Raw genomic sequence first — 20073 nt, 5'->3', positions numbered from 1 at the left:
AGATCCAACATGTGTTTAGTACCAGGAGAAGGAAGAGTGAAGGGACCTTCCAGAGAGAAGGGAGGAGTGAAGGGACGTTCCAGAGAGAAGGGAGGAGTGAAGGGATCTTTCAGAGAGAAGGAAGAGTGAAGGGATCTTTCAGAGAGAAGGGAGGAGTGAAGGGATCTTTCAGAGAGAAGGGAGGAGTGAAGGGATCTTTCAGAGAGAAGGAAGAGTGAAGGGATCTTCCAGAGAGAAGGGAGGAGTGAAGGGATCTTTCAGAGAGAAGGAAGAGTGAAGGGATCTTCCAGAGAGAAGGGAGGAGTGAAGGGATCTTTCAGAGAGAAGGAAGAGTGAAGGGATCTTCCAGAGAGAAGGGAGGAGTGAAGGGATCTTCCAGAGAGAAGGGAGGAGTGAAGGGAACTTCCAGAGAGAAGGGAGGAGTGAAGGGATCTTTCAGAGAGAAGGGAGGAGTGAAGGGATCTTTCAGAGAGAAGGGAGGAGTGAAGGGATCTTTCAGAGAGAAGGGAGGAGTGAAGGGATCTTTCAGAGAGAAGGGAGGAGTGAAGGGATCTTTCAGAGAGAAGGGAGGAGTGAAGGGATCTTTCAGAGAGAAGGGAGGAGTGAAGGGATCTTTCAGAGAGAAGGGAAGAGTGAAGGGACCTTCCAGAGAGAAGGGAGGGGTGCCACCAGAACAGAACAGAACAGTGATGAAGACTAAAATCATTTCCAGACCATACGCTACAAGTCAGAAACACATTTCCATCCCCACTATGCCAGCTCTGCACAGTAACCCTTTGGGCCCTGGGCAAAAGTAGTGCACTATAAAGAGAATAGGGGGCTACTTGGGACGCAACATAACACGGTGGCAGTGATTAACCAATGCATCCAAATGAATGCTACTGCTATGAATACAAAGAGAGTTTGTTTAGTTCTCAGACGTTGTTGTAGCAGTCAGAGAATAAGTTACTGTTGTTGTGCCCTCTGGTTGTTGTCATATGACTCCCTTGCTCAGTTCATTTAGACCCAATGTTCCTGTTTCTGCAGTTCAGTTTTTTCCTATAATGCACTATTAAGGGAATAGGGGCTGTTTGGGAGTCCCCCGCTGAAAGTAGACTAATCTAGAACAGGAACGGAAATAATGTTCCTTCTCTTTTGAGGCCTGGTTGCCAGATCTGTTTGTCCTTTAGCCAACTTCATTGTTGGCCTATGTCATACCCAACATGCTAACGAACAACAGAGGAGTTGGCGCAAGCAAGCAGGCAGGCAGGCAAGCAAGCAAGCAGGCAGGCAGGCGGGCGGGCGGGCGGGCGGGCAGGCAGGCAGGGATGAAGTGAATGAGGCGGTAGTTTATTAGCGTTCTCACCTGGCACGAGTTCTCCCTCCAGGGTTGGGTCTGCCAATGTGGTGCCACCTGTCAGACACAGACGGGCACAGTCAGGGATACAAACACAGTAGATAGATACCGTAGATAGATATAGGTTGTTAACTGAGAAGGAGGGATGGAGAGAGAGAGAGAAAATGGGGGTTGTGAGAGGGATAGAGAGAGAGAGAGAGAGAGAGAGAGAGGAGGGAGGGAGGTTGTAAGAAGGATAGAGGGATAGAGAGAGAAAGGGTGGGTGTGAGAAGGAGAGAGAGCACCTGTTGTGTCATAGTCCTCCCCTCCTCCTGTTCCTGTTCCACTGTGACAGCTGGCCTGCTGGTTGTCACACTCTGACGTCGGGGCAGGCATGGTCACAGACGCAGTTGTGGTGGCAGCGAACGTGGTTACAGTAAACGTGGTCGCTACAGTCGTTATCGGTGGGAGAGTTGTGGGCTCTGGAGGTAGAGAGAGGTAAAGAGAGAGAGAGAGAATTGGTCCCCAACCAAGGAGGGCCTACAGCAGCATCTAGATCTTCTGCATAGATTCTGTCAGACCTGGGCCCTGACAGTAAATCTCAGTAAGACAAAAATAAAAGGTCCAGTTGCCAGAACCACAAATACAAATTCTATCTAGACACCGTTGCCCTAGAGCACACAAAAAACTATACATACCTCGGCCTAAACATCAGCGCCACAGGTAACTTCCACAAAGCTGTGAACGATCTGAGAGACAAGGCAAGAAGGGCCTTCTATGCCATCAAAAGGAACATAAAGTTCGACATACCAATTAGGATCTGGCTAAAAATCAGTTATAGAACCCATTGCCCTTATGGTTGTGGGGTCTGGGGTCCGCTCACCAACCAGGAATTCACAAAATGGGACAAACACCAAATTGAGACTCTGCATTCAGGATTCTGCTAAAATATCCTCAGTGTACAACGTAAAACACCAAATAATGTATACAGATTTAGGCCGATACCCGCTAATGATCAAAATCCAGAAAAGAGACGTTAAATTCTACAACCACCTAAAAGGAAGCGATTCCCAAACCTTCCATAACAAAGCCTACAGATAGATGAACCTGGAGAAGAGTCTCCTAAGCAACACAAACAGACCCCACAGAGCCCCAGGACAGCAACACAATTAGACCCAACCAAATCATGACAAAACAAAAAGATAATTACTTGACACATTGGAAAGAATAAAACAAAAAAACAGAGCAAACTAGAATGCTATTTGGCCCTAAACAGAGAGTACACAGTGGCAGAATACCTGACCACTGTGACTGACCCAAAACTAAGGAAAGGTTTGACTATATACAGACTCAGTGAGCATAGCAGAGAGAGAGAGAGAGAGAGAGAGAGAGAGAGAGAGAGAGAGAGAGAGAGAGAGAGAGAGAGAGAGAGAGAGAGAGAGAGAGAGAGAGAGAGAGAGAGAGAGAGAGAGAGAGAGAGAGAGAGAGGGACATGATCCCTCAAGCAGACCGTCTACAGGTCAACCTTTCTGATTGGATTAGGGGATATAGGGGTTTGTTTGCTTTTAGATGGTAATGTGTCTGACATGGTGACACCAAGCAGGCTTCCAGGGCACATGGTCTGGCTAGAGATAGGAAATGATCCAGTAACATGAGACTATGGAGAGAGGCTGGTAGCTACTGGTAGCATGATCACTACAGATAAACCCTAGTCCGACGCAGGCAGAGAGGGGTGGAACAGATGGGTTGAAATCAAGGTGTGAAGGTGATTTGGGAAAATAATTAGAGTAGATTGCTCATAGTTGATTTCCCGATGCGCCATTGTGAGTGTGTGTGTGCTCGCTCCCTAGTAAGTGTGTATATGCAGATGCTCTTTGATGTGGAGATTGTATTGATTTGGGACAGATAAAAGGAGTTGGAGCACGTGAGCAGCCAGCCAAACTCTTCTTCTTCTCTCATTTTATACATTTAGCAGACAATCTTATCCAGAGCGACATACAGGAGCAATTAGGGTTAGGTGCCTTGCTCAGGGGTATGTCGACAGATTTTTCATCTAGTCGGCTCGGGGATTTGAACCAGCAACCTTTCGGTTATTAACCCAACGCTCTTAACCGCTAGGCTACCTGCCACCCTTTCCACCTCCTCTTCCTTCCTTCCTTCCTTCCTTCCTTCCTTCCTTCCTTCCTTCCTTCCTTCCTTCCTTCCTTCCTTCCTTCCTTCCTTCCTTCCTTCCTTCCTTCCTTCCTCCCCTCCACTACCCCACCGTCTGATCCTTATCTTCCTACCTACAAGGGTAACCAGATACCCCATACCAGACCCAGATATCCCCAACATCCCCAACCTTCAGTCACCCCCCGCCTTGCCCTCCCACTGTGACTGGTCCACCTCCCCTCCCTCACCCTCCCACTGTGACTGGTCCACCTCCCCTCCCTCACCCTCCCACTGTGACTGGTACACCCCCCCTCACCCTCCCACTGTGACTGGTCCACCCCCCCCCTCACCTTCCCACTGTGACTGATCCACCCCTCCTCCCTCACCCTCCCACTGTGACTGGTCCACCTCCCCCCTCCCTCACCCTCCCACTGTGACTGGTCCACCTCCCCTCCCTCACCCTCCCACTGTGACTGGTCCACCTCCCCTCCCACTGTGACTGATCCACCCCTCCTCCCTCACCCTCCCACTGTGACTGGTCCACCTCCCCTCCCTCACCCTCCCACTGTGACTGGTCCACCCCCTCCCTCACCCTCCCACTGTGACTGGTCCACCCCCCCTCCCTCACCCTCCCACTGTGACTGGTCCACCTCTACTCCCTCACCCTCCCACTGTGACTGGTCCACCCCCCTTCCCTCACCCTCCCACTGTGACTGTTCCACCCCCCCTCCCTCACCCTCCCACTGTGACTGGTCCACCTCCCCTTCCCCCTCCAGCTCAGAGTCAGGGCAGCCTGCTCTGGTTGCCGCGTCAGCCTTTCATGTCTGTCATGTCCTAACCCTCCCACATAACACATAAAACATAACACACTCATTACACTTCCCACACTGACTGACAGGCAGGGTACAGTATATGACTGTCATCAAGCATGCAGTAAAGGCTAAATAGCTACTGCCCAAGTCTTGCCACTCACGCAGGTCTCAGGTCTGTAGTTAGGAGTAGGTGAGTGAAACCTATCTGAGATTTCATCTGTGTGAGGTCACTATGGTTGATGTCTAACTCTAGACCATGTCAGAGGGGTCCTTTAATCCTAATACTGTAACCCTAGCCTGGTCCTAGATCTGTTTGTGCGCTTGGTCAACTCTGTTGCTGTCGTTGTTAAACTGTTGCCATGACAATGAATGTGCATGCGTGTGTGCGCATGTGTTTGTCTGTCCTTCTGTTTGTCTGTCTGTATGTCTGTCTGTCTTGCTGTGATTGTGTGTGTGCTGAGATGTTTCTGCTAACTCACCATGGATCTCACAACCCAGCAGCTCCAGTCTGAGCCCCAGGCCATCGGGGGTGGCTCTCTCTGGGTAGACCCTGAGGAAGCGAGTCAGCAGAGGGCCCAGTGTACGCAGCTCTGGGGTGTCATGGTTCTGGTTCCCAATGAAGATCTGGAAGAGAGCCAGGAGAATAGAACAGCGATGAAGACCAAACAATTTCCAGACCGTACACTACGAGACAGAAACCCGTTTTCCGTCCCCAATGTGCCAGCTCTGCACAGTAACCCTTTGGGCCTGGGCAAAAGTAGTGCACTATAAAGAGAATAGGGGGCTACTTGGGACGCAACATAACAAGAAGGGTAATTTCAGCTAGGATCTAGGAGGGTTATGAAACTAATATTGAAGCATATCCTTAATATATTATTTAAAGCGAGAGGACATGTGAAAATAGTTAGCCCCTGCTGTGAGCAGGTAGCGGAAGTCCGGGACACCAGGCCTGCTACCACCATGGTGCCAGACCCTACCCAGCAAACCGGGAACATTCCCAGAACATTAGGTAAGATTCCCATTAAGTTCTAGTTAGGGTTTTATCTAACATTAGGATGTTAACATCGAAATAACATTCAGAGAATGTTTATGATCAAATATATTTATTTATATGTCCCCACAATGTTCTCACCAGACTGTTCCCACAACCTAATGAAACATTCTGGGAACCTTTAAAGAACAGATTAAATGTGTTCTGGGAATGTTCTTGTAACATCAGGTGAATGCTTTTTGCACCCTAAAAGAAACATTGTAGAATCATCATCACAACTGGACAGTTTTTGTGTTTTGGGAACATTTGCCGTGACTTAACATATGTTCTGGGAACCTTCACAGAACCAATTTCGGTTTGGTGGGTAGGTTCTTATGTTTCCACTCAAAGTGAAGCCTGGAGTGGCAGTTTGAAAAACACTCTGGGTGCCTCCCAAATGGCTCACTATTCCCTATATAGTACACTACTTTTAACCAGAGCCCCGGTCAAAAGTGGTGCACTATATAGGGAATAGGGTGCCATTTGGGATGCAGACTGGATGTATAGCTGAAGCCACAGAAATAGACTTCCTGTCTGTTCATCTTTGAAGACTGGAGGCTGGAAAGGAGCTTTTTAAAAAGACAAAGGGGGATATCTAGCATTACTTCCCAAATTGCACCCTATGGTGCAGTTTAGGACGTAGATAAGATCTCCCTCTGTCTGCCATAAATAAGTCCCACCATCTGGAATAGATGGATATTCAAGTCAGACTGTCTTGTGAAGGGGACGGGGAGAACTGAGAGTACTGCTGGATGTTTTGACTAGCTAGGTGCTGATGGTTTGCACACACACACATTTCATCCTTGACTTTACCAACAGGATATGTTGCACTCTTGTCATCAATCTTGTCAAAAATAAATTAAAAAATATAGAGTTAATCACAGGATTTTGAGCTGGAATTCAATACTTTTCACACAAAAAGCATTACAAGAATATTGACGTCTTGATTTTTCCCAAAGTAACGGTAAGCAGAATCAGGTAAATTGATAAAGCACACTTTCTTTAACCTCAATGTCAACTTGTTTTGACATCGTATTTGTTTTTAACTGTATATATTATGTATTGTGGACGTTTTCAATGTATTTTGAACACTTTCAGACAATGCGTTTAATCGTGTAGAAAAAAATGTGCGCACTAAAATTACAAACAGTTAACTCGAGTTAACTGATTAACTCTGACAGCCCTACTTTCTATTGATCTGTGGGTCTCTGTTGAAAAGAGAGGAGATGAATGCACAGGATACCAAACATGAATTCCCAGGTTGCTTCCCTTACCTTGGGCCTGGTGCTGTTGTCTTCCTTCACCATGGTCCAGTCAGAGCCGTTGTTGCTGTAGCCCACCTTGAACCTCTTCATAAACACATTCTTGTCTCTGTAGAAGAAGAAGAATACTTTATTGATCCATTTTACAAACAGGCAACTGAAATTGGTCTTCTGCTAAGATCCCAACCTCTCCGAAAGACACACAAACACACACTGGCTCGAACCCTCCGGTTTCTGGCCCACCTCTCTAACCTCTATGCTACCTACCTGTGGCGTCCTCCTTGGATGACCAGGCCACTGACCAGCTTGTCCTGGCCCAGGTCCATCTGCAGCCACTCGTTCCTGAAGGGCTGTCTGGTCTGTTGCTGGGTCCAGCCCGACCTCCCTGTCAGCAACCTGGCGTTCTCTGGTACCCACCCACGCTCTGCGTTCGACGACGCGCTGATCTGGGCGTCCGAGATTTGACCGGAGACCATCCCCAGCATGCCGGAGCAAGGGTAGTCTGTGAAATAGAGAGAGAGAGAGAGGGGGGCAGGGTGAAGCTGCTGTGTCCTCATGGGCTCTATAAGGTAATAGGATACAATTTCAAACACTTCCTGAGTCTGAGTGAGACAGTATGTAACAGCTTTCCCTGTGGAGATAGATCAACTCCCCCTAGTTCCCCAGTTATTCAGTGTTGAGGTCTATGTGAGTTCTTGTGTGATTTGGTTTTACCACTTCTCTTTGTGGGAACTCCCTGTGTGTGTGTGTGTGTGTGTGTGTGTGTGTGTGTGTGTGTGTGTGTGTGTATGTGTGTGTGTGTGCGTGCGTGTACTGCATGAGGTAGCTGAGCTGAACTCACAGAGGCAATATAAGTGGAGAACACAAACAGAGACAGACTGTCTACTTCCTCCCTGTGTCATTCCAAACTCTTAATCACTTTGTACAGTATCACACACACACACACACACACACACACACACACACACACACACACACTGGCCCTGCAGTGAGAAAGAGTGTAATACCATCTTTATGATGTTCTCCTGCTGAGGGAAATAAGGAAGGATATGGATCTCTGGATGAACCATATGCTGTGCTTTGTAATATTGTAAATACTGCATGTACGATGACTCAACTTGCCTTTTTACCTTTTTCCATTGCACTTTTACAATAACAACCTAGCATGACCCTCAACCGGCTTAGGAAGCAGTGATTATTCTAAACCAAAAAGCTGTACACTGTCTTCTGTACAACCAAGAACAGAATTCATTAGATTTCTTAGAGCACTTACTGGGGAGCCAGGTATACAGTATATGGTCTATATTAGAAGTTAGGGGAAGAGTCAAAATATGTGTGCACTGCTTATGCATTTGTGTGTGTGTGTGTGCATACAGTTGAAGTCGGAAGTTTACATACACTTTAGCCAAATACATTTAAACTCTGTTTTTCACAATTCCTGACATTTAATCCTAGTAAAAATTCCATGTTTTAGGTCAGATAGGATCACCACTTTATTTTAAGAATGTGAAATGTCAGAATAATAGTAGAGAGAATGTTTTATTTCAGCTTTTATTTCTTTCATCACATTCCCAGTGGGTCAGAAGTTTACATACACTCAATTAGTATTTGGTAGCATTGCCTTTAAATTGTTTAACTTGGGTCAAACTTTTCGGGTAGCCTTCCACAAGCTTCCCACAATAAGTTTGGTGAATTTTGGCCCATTCCTCCTGACAGAGCTGGTGTAACTGAGTCAGGTTTGTAGGCCTCCTTGCTCACACACACTTTTTCAGTTCTGCCCACACATTCTCTATAGGATTGAGGTCAGAGCTTTGTGATGGCCACTCCAATACCTTGACTTTGTTGTCCTTAAGCCATTTTGCCACAACGTTGGAAGTATGCTTGGGGCCATTGTCCATTTGGAAGACCCATTTGCGACCAAGCTTTAACTTCCTGACTGACGTCTTGAGATGTTGCTTCAATATATCCACATAATTTTCCTTCCTCATGATGCCATCTATTTTGTGAAGTGCACCAGACCCTCCTGAAGCAAAGCACCCCCACAGCATGATGCTGTCACCCCCGTGCTTCATGGTTGGGATGGTGTTCTTCGGTTTGTAAGCAACCCCCTTTTTCCTCCAAACATAACGATGGTCATTATGGCCAAACAGTTCTATTTTTGTTTCATCAGACCAGAGGACATTTCTCCAAAAAGTACGATCTTTGTCCCCATGTACAGTTGCAAACCGTAGTCTGGTTTTTTTATGCGGTTTTGGAGCAGTGGCTTCTTCCTTGCTGAGCGGCCTTTCAGGTTATGTCGATATAGGACTCGTTTGACTGTGGATATAGATACTTTTGTACCTGTTTCTTCCAGCATCCTCACAAGGTCCTTTGCTGTTGTTCTGGGATTGATTTGCACTTTTCACACCAAAGTATGTTCATCTCTAGGAGACAGAACGCGTCTCCTTCCTGAGCGGTATGACAGCTGCATGGTCCCATGGTGTTTATACTTGCGTACTATTGTTTGTACAGATGAACGTGGTACCTTCAGGCGTTTGGAAATTGCTCCCAAGGATGAACCAGACTTGTGGAGGTCTACCATTTTTTTTCTGAGGTCTTGGCTGATTTCTTTTGATTTTCCTATGATGTCAAGCAAAGAGGCACTGAGTTTGAAGGTAGGCCTTGAAATACATCCACGGGTACACCTCCAATTGACTCAAATGATGTAAATTAGCCTATCAGAAGCTTCTAAAGCCATGACATCATTTTCTGGAATTTTCCAAGCTGTTTAAAGGCACAGTCAACTTAGTGTATGTAAACTTCTGACCCACTGGAATTGTGATACAGTGAATTATAAGTGAAATAATCTGTCTGTAAACAATTGTTGGAAAAATTACTTGTGTCATGCACAAAGTAGATGTCCTAACCGACTTGCCAAAACTATAGTTTGTTAACAAGACATTTGTGGAGTGGTTGAAAAACGAGTTTTAATGACTCCAACCTAAGTGTATGTAAACCTCCGACTTCAACTGTATGTGCATTTGTGTGTGTGTTTGAGAGCCACCTGGTGGTGACTGAGCTGATGTATGCAGCTGTGTGTGCGTGCAAACGTGCGTGCATGTGTGTGTGTACCTGATGTCTTGCAGCCGTACACCTCGAAGCGCATGCAGATGCCTATCTCCCAAGACATGGGTCTGATGCGGACGTAACGGGCTAGAGTCTGCTTGGGTAGGAATGACCTTGCCTCGTCTGTAGGGTTGTTGTTCCCCTGGAAAACCTGGAGGAGGAAGTAGAGAACAAGAACCAGATTACTTTATTGTCCAATGTACACGGAGGTCCAACAGAAACTTATCTTCTGCTTTATTCCAGAAGAATAGAGAATAGAGTCACTTTTGTTAAATAGAAATGTCTGAATCCGTTATATAAAATATGACACTTTCTTCTGGTATTATTTGTCCAGAGAACAGGAAATCTGGCCTAAAGTAACACTTTTTTTAAAACTGCATTGTTGGTTAAGGGCTTGTAAGTAAGCATTTCACTGTAATGTCTACACCTGTTGTATTCGGCGCATGTGGCAAATAAAATTTTATTTGATTTGAAATATGTATTGAGAAATGGTGTATTGTGAAATTGTGTATTGTGAAATTGTGTATTGTGAAATGTGTATTGTGAAATGTGTGGTGTTGATGTCCAAATAAAACTGAACTCATTCTTTCTATTACTTACAATGTATCACTATTCTGTAACCTCTCTGGGTTTATCCTACTAGGGCATTTTTCCTGGCCACTGTGCCCTCGCTTCTGCTTTGGTTGCTCTTTGAGTTCAAGGCCGGGTTACAGTAAAGCTCTTTGTGACAATTGCTGATGTAAAAAGGGTTAACTTATATCTTATGAGTCAGTCTTACCATCTGCTTGGATCCCTCCTTTATCGTGACCCAGTCCTCTCCATTGGAGCTCACGTCCACTTTGTAGGAGCGGACAAAGTACTCCTTCTTCGTCTCCTTGGAGATTGCTCCCTGTGTTCCCACGGCTGAAACAAAGCGGAGGAATCCCAGGTCCACCTGGCAACACAAACCAGGCAAGAACATCCAGTTAGCTAGAACCCTGTTAGCTCACACATTAGGCCAAACAGATTATTAGAAATGAAAGGCCTGTACAGGGAATATTGCTGCACCTAAATCTTACAATGTTTCGACTTCACAAGTCTTCTTCAGGTGCAAACAAAGACAATAACCAAATAGTTTATTGGGCACAGGGCAGCTCTCAATGTCCTGCATTTGGCTGTACATCATATACAGCCTATAAAAAGAAAATTGCAAACATGCAATACAGGCCTACTATCCGTGTTAGAAAAGAGCTGACAGAAGCCACTTCGAGCTACCTGTCCGGGACGCTAGTGTTTGTCCCTAAAGTGACAGAGCCACTAACGGTCAGTTAAGATGTGGGTTGTAAGTGTTGATCATGTTAAGACACTCTGAATGAATAAACAGAGAGGCTGGGCCTGCATTCTGAGCAGGGCGGGGCCTGTTAGTCCCATTGTGGCGGACAGGATGAAACCAGTGGGAAGGCCCACAATGCCCCTGACGGTGAGTACAGGAGCGTTGGCCCTTCCTCTGGGAGCAGGGGCAGATCCACAGGAAGTCAGCTCCCCCGCCTGGCCAGCAGAGTAGAGTAGAGAGACAGAGAGAGGAACTCCATTGTCTGTCTGGGGAATTCCTGAGCTGCATCCCAAAGGGTTGCGTCCCAAATGGCACCCTATTCTCTAGATAGTGGATAACTTTTGACCCGGGCCTATAGGGCTCTAGTCAAAGGAAGTGAACAATATAGGGAATATGGTGCTATATGGGTCTCAACCCTGGTCTCTCAAGGGCACGGGGGCATGGAGGGCAGGGCTGCCTGCTGGCTTCACTGCTGCTGTTGGCTTCATGTATTAAATATTGATGTGCTTCAAAGTAGCTGGAGCACAGTGCGGTTGGTTGCTATGTGATAATAGTGTAGGTGTGTTTGTTTCTGTGCATTTGTCTTGAGTCAGTGGCATGCTTTTTTGCGTTGTCAAATTAAAGCATTTTCTTTCAGAGTATCCTCCAAAAGAACTGTTAGAGGGTGTCTTTGAGATAATATTGATTTATAGACACAAAAACAGTGCAACTCCATTCCTTCTTCTTTTAGGGGGTTTGAATTATGAGGTGTTTTCTAGGTGCATCATTTTCCATTTCGTTATGATGAAGTATGCTACAGTAAGTGACCCACTCTGCAGCATGATGCAGCTAGCCAGAGGCAAAGTTCCAAATGGCACCCTATTCCCTAAAGTGCATTACTTTTGACCAGGGCTCTGGTCAAAAGTACAAAAGGAGTGCACCATGTAGGGAATACGGTGCCATTTGGGACGAAGACAGAGTAATGCTCCATTCATCTTACTTCAGCTGAATATAATGAGCTACCTAATTCATGCATGCGTGCCGTCGCTACATAAAATTATATTATTCATGCGTCGAAAGTTTATATATTATTGATACTATTTCCAAGACACCATTTTTCACCATGTTGTCATTTTAATGTGGCCTGGCAGTAATTTGGATGGTGGAGGACAGGAATTGGTATTATGCTGATTCATTGCATCATCTTGGCTTTTATATTAAAGGGATATAGCTGGGCCCATTGTCTATAGTCAGAAACTGCCAACCCATCACTGTGTGTAATTAATCCCCAACATGGCTGTTTTTGATGTACATAAGAGTTGAATTACAATGAGATTGACATGTAATTGAAACCTGTGAAGTAAGCTCATGCAGGAAAGGTTTCCTTCCTCTCCAAAGACAAAGCATTTATAGAGGTATACTGCTTGAGGAGAAACGTTTGTCATGGGTCTGTGACGTAGGGAACCAGGAAAGGGCTGTACATCTGCAGAACATATTTGGGCCTGGCTGTGCTGTGAGTGAATGTGTTGTTAGAGGACAGAGAGAAAAACAAAGGAGTCCTCAGAGACTGTTGGAGGAGCTCCCATCATCCCGAGACAACGTGAAGAATACAATACTTAGTTAGGTCGCATTTGATCCAGTGTCGATGGGCACTGTCCTGATCTTAACCAGATTAAAGCACTTTCTTGAGAAAACACGGCGAGGTCTGACAAAGTGGGTCACAGCAGTCAGTCACAGCAGTCAGTCACAGTAGCCTAGTGCTGATTACAAGCTCTTCCTCTCCTCGCCATAAAAACACCAATATCCTGTTTTGAAGGATGTGCCAATGTTTTTGTTGAATCTCATTTAGTGACGGTCCGGCTGATGAATGCAGCCGTTTCTACCTCTTATTGTTTTCTCCATTAAACGCTTGAGCGGAGGGTTTTATTTACAGCCGCAGAGTGTTAGCGCTGCCAAGTGTTGAGTAATTAGGAATAGCATCAGTCTTTTCATAGAGGAAGTCTGGCCAATAGGCTTGGCCGGCCGCTGCGGAGCTCATGTCACATAGAATAGGAGCCGCTGGACAGAGTGTTCAGTTCAGAGCTTTCTATTGCAATAAAGGGCTCCCGTTCAGTTGTGAGATCAAGTTGAGACTGAGACTGAAGCTCAGAAACAAGGTCTTTCCTGCCAGGACAGACCAGGACACTGTCCAAAACCCCTCTAGTTTGTACTCAAGCTGCTTATCTGTCTACCTTTTGGCAAACATTCTCAGCATTTTTCAATTTGTTCAGATTTGTTGATGGGCACTTTGTTTACAATGCTGTGCATGATTATGATTCTCAATTGTATCAAGGGTTACAAGTATGTGTATCAAATGTCCAAGTGGCTCAAAGAGTCTAACAGCGTAGCTTGTGTGCTATAAGTAGGTTGCCATGAATTTTTAGAAGGCGGAGGAGAATAGAAAGCAGGGATTTTTCCAGGATCGGCTACAGTAAGGAACACTACAGCCCCGACATACAGCACCAGTTCCCAACGGTACTCTGTCACTTACACAGTCCACACAAATCCATGGGGGCTATTTCTTCCTCTCCCAGAAAAGAGAAAGGGAGTGAGGCCAAAACAGGACACTGTGGTGCCTTCCCGTCCTTCAGACTACACTATGTATACAAAAGTATGTGGACTCCCCTTCAAATTAGTGGATTCAGCTATTTCAGCCACACCCGTTGCTGACAGGTGTATGAAATCGAGCTCACAGCCATGCAATCTCCATGGACAAACATTGGTAGTAAAATAACCTTACTGAAGAGCTCAGTGACTTTCAACGTGGCACCGTCATAGAATGCCACCTTTCCAACAAGTCAGTTCGTCAAATTTCTGCCACGGATTATCTGCCCCGGTCAACTGTAAATGCTGTTATTCTGAAGTGGAAACATCTAGGACGGCTCAGCCGCGAAGTGGTAGGCCACACAAGTCCACAAAACGGGACTGCCGAGTGCTGAAGTGCGTAGCGCATAAAAATCGCCTGTCCTCGGTAGTGACACTCACTACGAGTTCCAAACTGCCTCTCGAAGCAACGTCAGCACAAGAACTGTTCGTCGGGAGCTTCATGAAATGGGTTTCCATGGCTGAGCAGCCGCACACAAGCCTAAGATCACCATGCGCGTCGGCTGGAGTGGTGTAAAGCTCGTCGCCATTGGACTCTGGAGCAGTGGAAATGCGTTCTCTGGAGTGATGAATCACGCTTCACCATCTTGGAGTCCGACGGACGAACCTGGGTTTTTGGTTGATGCCAGGAGAAAGCTACCTGCCAGAATGTATAGTGCCGACTGTAAAGTTTGGTGGAATAGGAATAATGGTCTGGGACTGTTTTTCATGGTTCGGGCTAGGCCCCTTAGTTCCAGTGAAGGGAAATCTTAACGCTACAACATACAATGACATTCTAGACGATTCTGTGCTTCCAACTTTCTGGCAACAGTTTGAGGAAGGCCCTTTCCTGTTTCAGCATGACAATGCCCCCGTGCATAAAGCGAGGTCCATAAAGAAATGGTTTGTCGAGATCGGTGTGGAAGAACTTGACTGGCCTGCCCAGATCCCTGACCTCAACCCCATTGAACACTTTTGGGATGAATTGGAACGCCGACTGCGAGCCAGGCCTAATCACCCAACATCAGTGCCCGACATCACTAATGCTCTTGTGGCTGAATGGAAGAAAGTCCCCACAGCAATGTTCCAACATCTAGTGGAAAGCCTTCCAAGAAGAGTGGAGGCTGTTATAGCAGCAAAGGGGGGAACAACTCCATATTAATGCCCATGATTTTGGAATGAGATGTTCGACGAGCAGGTGTCTACATACTTTTGGTCATGTAGTGTATGTTTCTGCACTATTCTGGGGTAATGTAATGACATACCAGGATTTACAGACATCCCATGATTCGAAGAACAACATATTATCATGCAATGGGGTCAAACAATGGGGGATGTCCCATTTGATAAATGTTGTGTTTTTTCCTATCAGTTCCATGATCAGTTATTACATTTGGTTGTATTAAAAGACATTATAACCCTTGCATTAATCCTGGAATTCTGTTCTGTTTCAGGAAATGAGTGAAATCTTGATTGACATGTTCCTGTTCAGTTAATAGTGTTTGGAGTGTGTTTGTAGTAGTGTTACATAAGAGCCTCATATAACAATCTGCATTTACAACAAGAGGCATCCCCCTGAGGTTGTTGCTAATACAAAACTAGATTATAGAAATCATGTCCCTTTTGGATAGTTTGTTTACAGTGTGCATAGGTAGGAGCTTAATCAACTGAAGGGGTCTCAGACGAAAGCCTACGCACCTGCTCTACTGAGCCCCTGTGTCTGGTACTGACATCCAAGCTGTTTGGTTCTGTGAAAAGAAGATGCTGCACCTAACTGCAGAAAAATCCCCTTCAGCTAGAAGATGCTTACTTCTCCCTTATGAAATGTCAAATGTCGCAAGATGATACTGTCTAGTTCCTGTATGAGGAGTCAAGTATCGGTCAAACCCATGTTTTTGAAGTTATTAAAATACTGACAAGATGATTGGCGCTACAGGGATAGGTAGATTTATTAAGCTGTTGTTGTTAGGGGAAGTCACGCTAGGAAGGGTTGGGGAGGCTTTATAAGTTACAGGATGTCTTAGACACCTCGCAGAACTTATGAAGAGCTATACATATCCTGTTGACTCTGTATTAACTTCTGCCTGCAATTGCATAACTAAAGATATTTTACATATACTCAGAAGCCGTTGTCTGTGTCATTTTCTAAAGTTTAAAGTTTGTTTAAGAATAAGAGAATATCAGCACTGTGCAAAGAATCCTCAACACAACCCAAACGCCAACTAGTCTCGTCAGTCTGGCCTCTTGATCACAATATGTCTTGTTTGTGACTTGGTGCTGTTTATTTTTTGGCTTTTGTAGGTCTGGCGTCATTCTCGATCATCCTCATGACCTGTGCTACTACAATCTCTCTCTCTCTCTCTCTCACACACACACACACACACAAAATCAGACTCGCGCAGACACACACACATACACTAGTGTACACACACACACACACACACACACACACAATCACACACACACACACACAATCAGACTCGCACAGACACACACACACACACACTAGTGTACACACACACACACAATCACACTTGTGCACGCATGCATTCCCACAATCACACACACAATCAAACACACAATCACACACACTCACTCAGTAGCTGAACAGGTAGCTGTAAAGGACTAAACACACTGTCCCGACGAGTTTGAATACCCAACTCTTGCTCAATCCAGTGCTTAATGTGCAGCCATAATGTTTTATATGCACCAATAGGATTAGTAATGTCACTGACAGACACAAGGAAACCCTATTCCTCTATGTAGTGCACTACCTTTGACCAGTGCGCATAGGGCTACAAAGAGAATAGGGTGCCGTTGGGACGCAGACACCACACATGTAACCCAGCTGCCCCAGGGCCGTCTCTCTTTCTCTTACCTGTATCCACTCTCTGGCAGAGTCTTCTGAGGGGGTCCATCCGTTCTCTTTGTAGTTGAGTCTGGAGCGTTCTGGGGACCAGTTGGGGTTGTACTGAGAGGAGGCAGTGATCTGATCTGAGATGATCTCTCCCGACTCCATCCCCAGGCCCTCCACACAGGTAAAGTCTGTCAGAGGAGAAATAAAACATGAGTTACACTTTATTTGGATAGTCCCCTAGAGATGATCTACATACTACAGATTAAATTATCAACAAACTATCAACTGCAACTCTGTTGTTACACAACAATTTGCTGAGGTTATGGTTTGAGTTAGGGTTGGCATTAGAGTTAGGGTGAGGGCTATGAGTCTCCATCCTCTGTCCTGTCGTGTCTGTCTAAAGCAGTGTTCAAACTTTTTCAGCAGGGTCACCATTTCTTCCGGCAGAATTTCAGGGTACCACATTTCATTTTATTTTTTTATTTTTTTATTTTTTATTTTTGGGGAGGGGGGGGGGTGGATCAGCTTAATATTGCAGATAGATTGTATCTTCTATCAATGTAATTGTCTGCATCACTTCCAATCCCCCATGTTTTTTATATATATACTCCCCTTTATTACTTTTCAACCCCACCATCCTTTCCCTACTTGGAGTAAATTAGTGAACAACAATGCCCAGGCCTCTACTTCCAGTCTTTACTTACTATCTACACCTTATGGACACAGTTAATTTTACAATAATTATATTATATATATATATATATTTGTTTTTTGTTTTTTATTATTATTATTATTATTATTATTTTTCGCTCCTGAACTTCTTCTACTCTCAACCTCTCCGATCATTTTCATGATGTCCATCCGGTTTGCTTCTATATGCCATATCTTTCTAACTGTGCTCTTTCCCAAAAGCTCCCAACATACAACCTATATACTTATTATGGACACAGTATGCTTACATTATTAGCTATCTTTGTTATTATTTGTTGTTATTTGTTATTAGTCCCATCCTTCAACTATATTCAAATGAAAAGAAACCAATAAATATTTTTACTCAATAAAATTGTATTTTTCTAATTATCTTTCTCAAAAATGTTTGTATACTGTCCCATACAATAATCTGTACTCTTTATTTTTTGTTCCTCATTTTGAATACCACTGGTCTAAAGAGACACTATTTGTGTGACTCAGAGAGGTCTCAATCTCAAAGACAATTAATGAGTAATGCAATGGAAATTAACTGTATTTTACTGGAAACTAAAAGTTAACATGTGCCAAATACAACAGTGAAATGCTCAGAAGAAGAGAAGAGCATGGTCTTGTGTATCTCAACTGGACGCGTTAAAAGATTACCCATTCAGAACATTTTGTAAGGAGCTAGAGAACACCAAATTCCTCTGATTAGTTGTGGTTGTAAATGCCTCACTCTCAACGCCCCCGGAGTAGTACATCGAATGCCTGTCTTTGTTAGTGTCTGTTTGGTGACCGCAGGTTCAGGCTAGGTTCGCTGCCCTGACGCATGCACGCTTACCCCCAATTCAATCTCCTTAATGCTGAGTGCCAAGCAGAGAGGCACTGGGTCCCATTTTTATCAACTCTTTACAGCTGTAAAATACCACTGGTTGGTGTTCATGTTCATGTTCGATGACACAAACTCATCAGGAGAAGTTGTCAAAAACATCTCAAACAGACTCCATGTTGAAACTCCCCCGGACTCCTACGGTGATTTAGGGCCTTGCGACCTGTCCTTCTGACCCCGGTTGTAGGAATGTGTGTGTGCGAGTGCTTGTTTGTGTTTGTGTACGCACACTCACACACGGCTCCCATCAGATTGTAAATCTGTCCACATAGCCTTTCTCTGGATGGCTAAGAGCAGTGCTGGTGTTAAACAAATCTCTAATTATCCCAGATGGCTGTAGAAACACACACATAAATACACACACACACACCCTCCGTGGCTCGTGGCTGGCTAGCTGTGTGTTTTCACAGTGGACCCACACAGAGCAGAGTGATGACTGGTCTTGTCACCAGGCCTCCAGCTAAGCGTGACAGATTGAAATAAAGGCCCCATGGTGAACCCAATCACATAGCCTTTTCCACAGCATTAGTTCCCTATCAGTCTGTGTGGTAGTATAAATGTGTGTGCCTAAATGTTCTTAAAACTGTTCTGGGAAAACTTTAGATACTTTTTTCCATTACGTGGGAGGAAGGTTGGTGGAATGTAATATTCTCAGAAATCAGTATTCCTCCTATTCCCCCGATGGCTTTATCTTATCTATAACAGTCAGAAACACCCCATACTGTGACTTTGAACTGTGAAAAATAGTCTCTGATAAGGTCTTTCCTTTCGATTGCAATGATATGTAGATATTTTGATGTTCTGTCAATGCCTGCTGAGAGAATGGAACAGAGGAAACTCATGAATAGAAATGAGAGAATTAGCAGAGCGCTGAGGAGAGATGGAAGGAGGGACAGAGACTGTTTAGATTCTCTGCGATGGGGTCTCGTAAGTCCATCCTGCCTCTGTGTGTATGAGAGGAGTCTAAGCAGACCTTATGTCTACAGTCAGTCCCACACACACACACGCTGTCCTTCCCCACCTCCCTCTCCCTGCCCTCATCCCACCTACTGTGAGTTCGCTTAAAGCCGGACACTCTGGCCCCAGAGAAAAGTCAGCTTCTGGCCCTGGGCCTTTCTAGCTTGGACAAGGCCTACTTTAACTTGAGGTAGTAGGTCATTCTAACCCTCTGGTGTCTGTCCCTGACGTAGGCTGCTCTCTCTGACAGTGTAGTTGGCTGAGAAGCCCTCTCTGGCGATGGCGTTGTCTGTGTTGATGGTCATAGAAAGGATCCCTGTGTAGGAGATGACCCGGCCAGGACTGCTGTTACCACAGTATCGCCCGATGTGGGGTCCCACTGGGTTAGAGAGAGAGAGAGAGAGAGAGAGAGAGAGAGAGAGAGAGAGAGAGAGAGAGAGAGAGAGAGAGAGAGAGAGAGAGAGAGAGAGAGAGAGAGAGAGAGAGAGAGAGAGAGAGAGAGAGAGAGAGAGAGAGAGAGAGAGAGAGAGAGAGAGAGAGAGAGAGAGAGAGAGAGAGAAATTAAGAGAGAGAGAGAGAGAGAGAGAGAGAGAGAGAGAGAGAGAGAGAGAGAGAGAGAAATTAAGAGAGAGAGAGCGAGAGAGAGAGAGAGATAGAAATTAAGAGAGAGAGAGAGAGAAAGATAGAAATGAAGAGAAAGAGAGAAATGTAAAGTCCATCACAGTTACATCACAATTTCTTCCTTCAATATCCCATGTTGTGATTGATTCTGCTTTTCTACAATCTGTAATAATAGCCTCATTTACTGCACAGTTTCCATTCTAGAATGCACTTTTTCTCCATTAAAATGTTCACTAACTTTCACTCTGTTATCTGACAAAACATCCTATCGTGATCGTGTGACAACCATTAGAGGATAACAGGTTGGAACTTTCTGATGATCTCAGGTCTCACCTAATTTGTGACTTTACACCTTGTGTCAAAAACAGACGTGACATGTCAGGTAGCAGAGACTATGGAACGTTCACAGTGTTTATCATTAACACATGTTCACAGCCAATATATAACAGGTCTGGTACAGAACAAATATCT

At 45.0% G+C, this 20073-nt stretch overlaps 1 protein-coding gene across 2 annotated transcripts in view; it reads right to left on the bottom strand.

The window, feature by feature from the left end:
- Positions 1 to 20073, bottom strand: part of LOC121580867 (neuropilin-1a) — a 74219-nt gene that overhangs the window by 20067 nt on the left and 34079 nt on the right. For both annotated transcript variants that reach the window (XM_041895981.1, XM_041895982.1), the window contains exons 5-13: positions 19190 to 19360; positions 16467 to 16633; positions 10454 to 10609; positions 9682 to 9826; positions 6838 to 7072; positions 6583 to 6679; positions 4758 to 4902; positions 1621 to 1797; positions 1346 to 1393 (exon numbers count right to left, since the gene is read on the bottom strand). In XM_041895981.1, coding sequence (XP_041751915.1) covers positions 1346 to 1393; positions 1621 to 1797; positions 4758 to 4902; positions 6583 to 6679; positions 6838 to 7072; positions 9682 to 9826; positions 10454 to 10609; positions 16467 to 16633; positions 19190 to 19360 — 1341 coding nt within the window. The remainder of the gene's footprint in view (positions 1 to 1345; positions 1394 to 1620; positions 1798 to 4757; positions 4903 to 6582; positions 6680 to 6837; positions 7073 to 9681; positions 9827 to 10453; positions 10610 to 16466; positions 16634 to 19189; positions 19361 to 20073) is intronic.

This window comes from Coregonus clupeaformis, chromosome 14 (genome assembly GCF_020615455.1).
Source record: "Coregonus clupeaformis isolate EN_2021a chromosome 14, ASM2061545v1, whole genome shotgun sequence".
Taxonomy (NCBI): Eukaryota; Metazoa; Chordata; class Actinopteri; order Salmoniformes; family Salmonidae; genus Coregonus; species Coregonus clupeaformis.
The sequence above is the reverse complement of the archived record's forward strand: the minus strand, read 5'-3'. Positions and strand labels throughout refer to the sequence as shown.